Raw genomic sequence first — 6,874 nt, forward strand, 5'->3', positions numbered from 1 at the left:
AGTGTGAAAAACCGTACAGCATCCGAGGATGCGCGCGGGAGATGGCTGGCCCCACCACCACAAGTGTAGAACTCCCTCCCTCCCTCTCTCCCTCCACGCACAGGACAGCGAGGTAATTACAAAATGAACATCATTGCTATTACCACCACCACCACTACTACGACCACAGCCACTACTACCACCGCCACTATCACCACAACCACCACCAATATGCCCCACTCCTCCTCCTCCCCACCTTCTTCTACCCGCCTTGCACCACGCCCACTGCCTCCCACGTACCGTCAGGTCTGTGGTACCCCAGGCCATCTCACGCGCTCCGACCTCCGTATAAGAATATTCCATTTTCTACTTCCTCGCCTCCTGCTGGAGCGTCTCCGTTTTCTTCGTATGTCGTTATTGGCAGATGACGGAATGAGATCCTGAGCCATACGTCGTCTTGCTGGCTGGAGACAGGAGGAGGAGGAGGGTGCGTTCTGCTTCGTATGGGAACTTACGTTGGAGGGAGGGTTAGGTAGGAGGGTCACCTGCGCCTCTGGTAACACTGTCGGGCCGTGTGTGTGTGTGTGTGTGTGTGTGTGTGTGTGTGTGTGTGTGTGTACTCTCTCTCTCTCTCTCTCTCTCTCTCTCTCTCTCTCTCTCTCTCTCTCTCTCTCTCTCTCTCTCTCTCTCTCTCGTTGTGTCTCGTATAATTCTCCTTTTCACAACTGCCAAGCTCTTCGATAGCAAATGGTGTTCCTTCTTTCGTGTCCCTTTCGTATTCGTGTTCTCTCGAAACACCCGCCATGCATTCGTAGACCAGCCGTCGTGTTCTTCAGCGTACGTCTTAGTCGGCAGTTGGTGACTTCTTGTGTTCTCTAAGAACACCTGTCGTATTGTTTCACAGCATTTTCCACCTTCTCGCAACACCTGCTCTATTATATATGTCAACCTTCTCTCTTACAACACCAGCTATAGACAACCTCACCACCCCCCAGTCCCCTCACGACACACAAGTCGTGTTCCCTTCAGTCAGTTGCCACGTACTACCTCGGCTCCTCCTCCTCCTACGGCCGCCCAGGTAAAAAGTGCTTCCCGAACGGTGAGTTGAGGTAAGGCATTAGCTCGGCCTCACCGAATATGGGAGTGAGGAGAGGGAGCCCAGTGTTCTAGCAGGCCGGTTTGACCTACATATAGCTCCGTGACATGATTGCAAGGGTGATCGATTGCTGTAAATCATGGAATGACACTTACTGTCTAAACTCACCATTATCATCGTCAGTATTGTTAGTGTTCATGTAACTCTTGGATCCTGAGGTTTTCTGGTTGCGCTCCACACAGGTGGAGGACACGGTGGTCTCCCCCCCCCCCCCCCCCCCCCCGCGACGCTGTACCGTGCTGCTTTCCGTGCACTGGCGATGATACACCCTCGTCGAAGGTCACCAGTTGCATGGGGGGGAGTCTTAACACTGGCATGATATGTATTTATATCTAATTATTTTTTTTATCATACATATTCGCCATATCCCGCATTTGCGAGGTAGTCCCCCATCGCGTCTCAATCTCATTCCTACAGCTTGGTTTCTGACCCCAGTCGCTCCTCGCACACTGTATCTTGGCTGGCTTCAGGCAACCACAACCCCCGACCCGTACAACACCGAATGACAATAGCTATCACCCAAACATCTGACACCATCCCTCGACACATCCTCACACAATATAGACACAAACTCTCTACAATAAATGATTTGGAGTGGTTAGCTAACTCCATAGCTGACCACAAAGACTTTGCCCTCCTTGAGTGAGGAGTTCTATGTGCATCCTACTTCACTCTCTTCCTACATGACCGCCCATCACCTCCTGTAAACCACAGTTTGAAGATCCTCTCGTAGGCAGATGACCTCACAGTCACCACGTAAGACCCTGACACTACTCAAGCGGCAACAAACATGAATCACTATATCACGCAATGAGAAGTTTGGCTCACTCAACACACAATGACTGCATCGCCACAGAAATCCACCGTCAACCTCTCTTATTCCGAGAAGGACATTAGATCCAACCTACACCCTCCAGTAATCCTGGACAATCAACCACTTCCACAGCTTGAGCCATACTGGATATCATATATGACACACACACACACACACACACACACACACTGTTTACTCCCCAGACGATGACCATCCACATAAACACGTTAAATGCCTTCAAGTCACTTACCACCACCAATTTTGGAGATGGAAAAGAATCCTTCAGTATCCTTCACAAACACCTCGTCCGAATCGTCGTATGCCTCGCCTACCTGGCCATCCACACTGTCAGTGGCTGACAAAACGAAGCTGAAAACCACATAAAACAAGGCAGTCGGGACGATCACAGGTGGTTTGATAACCACAATCATTCAGTACTTGAAGAACAAGATAGAAAGACCTACATTACAGTCTCACATCAATATGCTTGGTACCCATTTTCTTTATAACAGCACTAAACTCCTCCTACCAACGAAATTTACAAGAAAAAACAAAAACTTGTCGCTGGTTTACGCTTCACAATTTCAGTCATGGATCATACCTTCCCGAACAAACACGACATTTACGAAACATACACACACCGTATTGCCTCGAAAAACACCAAACAACCACGTTCCCAAGTCTTACAAAACTCCAATCCTGCGGATATGAACTCTTATGAAACTCCAGCTCCCCTAACATATACGTGTTACACTTTCTCCTCAGTGTTTTTGGACAGCACGTATCTCACCAACATTTCACTGCTAGTTCAGCATATCACAAGACCCCCTCATACCCAAGATGCAACTTCATCACTGAAGGCTCTGAACACTAGCCATTGGTTTTCGTGTACTCGCACAGACGTACGCAGACATCACCACACTTCTTGACCTGTGGTCCCTCCCAGGGGACATGGCCTCGCTTCCTGAGGGAGGTGGGAGCCCCATATAAGTGCTTCCTTGGGCAGGGCCGTTTATCTTTTATCTTCCTTAAAGACTCTGTCTAAGCATGGGTCGGCTGTGCATTGAGCACAGTTAAAACATACCATACAGCCTCTTGACGTAAAGGTAAACATGAAGACTTGCTGGCTCTGTCCCCTCCCACAAATCACGGCGTTATCTCTGCCGGGGCTTGACCATCGTGTGTGGCACGTCCCAGCAGTGTTCCTCGGGACAAAAGCCTGGGATCCGGGGAGCTGTTGTACGGTTGTGATCGACGAGACAAGTTCACAAAACAGACATGATGAATCGTACTCTTTTTGAACACCTATGTTCCTCATTCTTTCTCCTATATTCAGTTCATAGCGTGACCAAGAGAGTCACAGTTATTCTCACAACAGTTGGCAGGGGACAAGGAATCAGCTGTTATCTCTCAGTGTTTTCCCGCGTTTACGTTGTGCGACTTTAGAAATATAGAAAGAAGGGAGACTGAGATGACTTTGTGATGTAAGACTGGCAACTCCAGTGCACTACAGTGTTTTAAGATAACTGTCAACTCATGTATGAAACCGTAAACTGCGTGAGTGTTTTAAGAATAGTAAGTAACATGCTGATAAGTATGGCAAGACTGGAGACTTTCATTCGTTCTTGTGTCTACCATGTACGGAAATGACAGATCCAGCAAGACTGATAATGACACAGACCAATTTGTTTAACATATTTTCCTCTGGCATGGAATCACATCTCTGACTGTTTACCTTCGTTTAGGTTTGAGAGAGGCACGTGTGATGACCTGCTTTTAACGCCGAGGGACAGAGGGAGATTCTAGAAATAGATGGTAGGACGGAGTGAAAGAGGCTTTCTCTATGTAGGGCCTGAGCATGCTGAGGGATGATGAGGTGTACATGTGACAGAGATGAAGCATTTGTGGTATACAGGGAACGACGTGCTGTTGGTGGTCTGATCCAAGATATATGACGTGGTCAGGGGAAATCGTGGAGAGATATGTTGGAATGGGCTCTTTCTCCTTTTCTGTTCCATCACCAGTAATATAGGTATTAGACGTTAGACATTCCACATCGAAGTAGATCCTTCTTGATGACCTCATTATTGCCAGTTTACTTCTATGTTCCCTCTAAGCCGACATCACTATCTCTGTGGAAGACGGCTGTCGTCCCCTCTCACTCGCGGGGTATGCATCCCCTACACCGAGTCTTGGACTCTCTTTTTTTGTCTCTTTCCCTCCCTCCCACTAATCTATGGCCTCCTCGAAGGCCCCTTGTCCTCACCTCGTTAATATAGCCCACGCTCCCAGCACTTTCCCCGCCTTCCAAACACTTCCAGTGGGGAAATTGGCAGGGTGGCGATGGGGTTGCGCCATTTTCTCAGGGATGAATGTTTTTCTTTAGTCCCCGCTCCACGGTACATGTTCGTTTTCTTCATGGTAATTTAGATCATTTTTCAATTAGCGAACCACAGAGTCCTTTAGTCTCTCTGTGAAAAACATTTTGGAGGTCATGCCTTTACTTTTCAAGCTCACTTCATATGGGAATAGTTAGAAAAAATATAGTGAATCGTTCGTGTCATGGCTTTTGTACAATCGCATTTCAGCTTGGTTGAATTTCAAAAATTTTGTTTCTTAAAAGAACGTCTTGGATGCTGCAGCACGTAAACAAAGGTCTCATTTTCTGTGATATTAACACCTTTTGTCCCTGGTATGTTGGTTATATTTGTAAACAGTAAGGTTTATGCAAACATATCGAGTAAAACTAAACAAAACATATTCACGAATGAAAAATAACGTTATCTGAAGTTGATTTTATCTTCTGCAAGTAAACGAATCGTTTATATATGTTAAAAAGTGCAAACAAAAAAAAGTTGAGGAAAGTGGATTTTTATCTTAACAGCAACACTATTAGTTCTACGGACGATACACTTTCGCTGCAAATACATTTCAAGAATGATTAGTGACGTACAAGAGATCCCCCCCCCCCCCACCACCACCACCAGTGTAAAACTCCTTCCCCGTACTGTAAAATTGGACAAGTACACACACACACACACACACACACACACACACACACCAGTGGAGCATAATAAAACTTCGTCGATGGAAGGAAGTACATCCAAGTCCTTAATATGAATTACATAATTCATCTTTCGTTTCATGCTATACTTGTAGGTCAGCAGAGGGCGACATTCTCTTTATTTTCTTTATATTGGCATCATCGCCACAGTTGATATAGCAGGAGTACTCGGGTTACTCCATGGGGAGTGTGTCTTCATTACGACAGTGAGCAGCTGTTTAGCTTGAGGTTACCCCGTGGGAGGAGGAACTGGAGAGTACATGAGAGAGTTTAGATAACAGGAGACCTGGTGATCTGCGATGAGGTTATCTGTGGGTCTTAGTAGCATTCATAATTCCCCTCCCTCTTATGTTCTTCAGCGCATCGGCGGGCAAGAAGATAGCTATGGAGGAACACCCTTCAGTATTGAAAGTGTGTGTGATACTGCTTAAGTTGTACCCCGTAAACTGGTCGTCAGACCTCCTCCTGACCTGTTGACCTGGGTCATCATTTGTGTTGGTACTCCTTATGGCCTGGCTGACCTCACTCTCTGGGAAATGGTTGAGGAGGGAGGAAGGGGGTTGCTGCTGCGCGTGGGTAGTTGTGTATGGAGAGAGAGAGAGAGAGAGAGAGAGAGAGAGAGAGAGAGAGAGAGAGAGAGAGAGAGAGAGAGAGAGAGAGAGAGATCCTGTAGGGCTTATACGTCAGAGTGAGTGAGTTTAGGAACGAGTGTTTGCTGGTGCGAGCGATCATCAAATATATTTGGCTTGAATATTTTAATGATAAGATATAGATTATCGTCTTTTAATCAGACGAAATATATTGACTAATTAGGAATACATTACTGTACAAGGATGTAAATTATCTTAAAAGTCCTGCATCAAATTAAGGTTCATGGTGAAGTGACTATGTTAACTATCATTAATGTTTAATTATTCTCAACATTTACCTTAAGTTACATGAGTACCCTAGTGTCATTGTTTATTTTGTAGTTCGCATATTTCTGCTTACTCACATGTTCCTTGGCTTACTCACACGTCCCCAAGTTTGCAATGATATTCTTTAGCTCAACACGACTTTTCTTGCTTCTCCTTAGCTGTGAAGACGCGGTCTTGTTCATTTAGTTTAATCTACAGCTCTCACACCCTCACGTTCTCCAGTTACACTCGACATCCTGTGGTATAATGCAGACCTCGCTTGGTAGAGTCTGATAGATCGATGTCTAATCTTACAAGAGGTGATTCCCTCTCACTCAATAAGACTTCTTCTTGTCTCCCCAAACAGTGGTAGTGGAGAGCCTCATCAACGGGGAGAGACAGACGCAGAGGGTGGCGGCTCCCTGGGTGAAGCCTCGCAAACGTGTCATGTCGCTGCTGGTGGAGATCGACCAACAGGCCAACAATGCCAACATTTACGTCAACTGTCGCCTCATGGGCTCCCTCAACCTACCTAAGGCGCCCAGGGATATGACCTCAGACCTTCAGGAACTCAGAGTGGTGAGTACCCCCAATCCAGACTAGAAAATAATGGAAGAAAGCGTAGTTTGGCCGTGTGTTAAAAGATACGCTCGACCATAGCCCAAGGCCTCGTACGCTTGTCTTGAAGCAGTCATTTCCTATCGCGCGTATGTTGTTGATATCATTGGATAACGACAGCTGACTAGCCTAATGTTAAGCCAGAAATTGGGACCTACAAATAGAGCATATTTATTATGATCTTTTTTTTGTTTGAAGATGAACAGTGTGAGGTCTTTCATACCATGGCCTCTGCAGATGACAGACGTCACTGGAAATGTCCGGAAGACGTTTTGAAAGCATGTTGTCAAATTCTCATGTACTGGAAAATACTTGGGGAATGTCAAGTGGATGATAGCAGAGATAGA

General features: G+C 46.1%; 1 protein-coding gene across 1 annotated transcript in view; it reads left to right on the top strand.

The window, feature by feature from the left end:
• Window positions 1-6,615, top strand: part of LOC139759029 (uncharacterized) — a 92,348-nt gene extending 85,733 nt beyond the window's left edge. Inside the window, exon 3 of the mRNA XM_071680932.1 lies at window positions 6,277-6,615. Within this exon, the coding sequence (XP_071537033.1) occupies window positions 6,277-6,512 (236 nt within the window). The 3' untranslated portion in view covers window positions 6,513-6,615. The remainder of the gene's footprint in view (window positions 1-6,276) is intronic.
• The last annotated feature ends 259 nt before the right edge of the window (window positions 6,616-6,874 follow it).

This window comes from Panulirus ornatus, chromosome 32 (assembly GCF_036320965.1).
Source record: "Panulirus ornatus isolate Po-2019 chromosome 32, ASM3632096v1, whole genome shotgun sequence".
Lineage (NCBI taxonomy): Eukaryota > Metazoa > Arthropoda > Malacostraca > Decapoda > Palinuridae > Panulirus > Panulirus ornatus.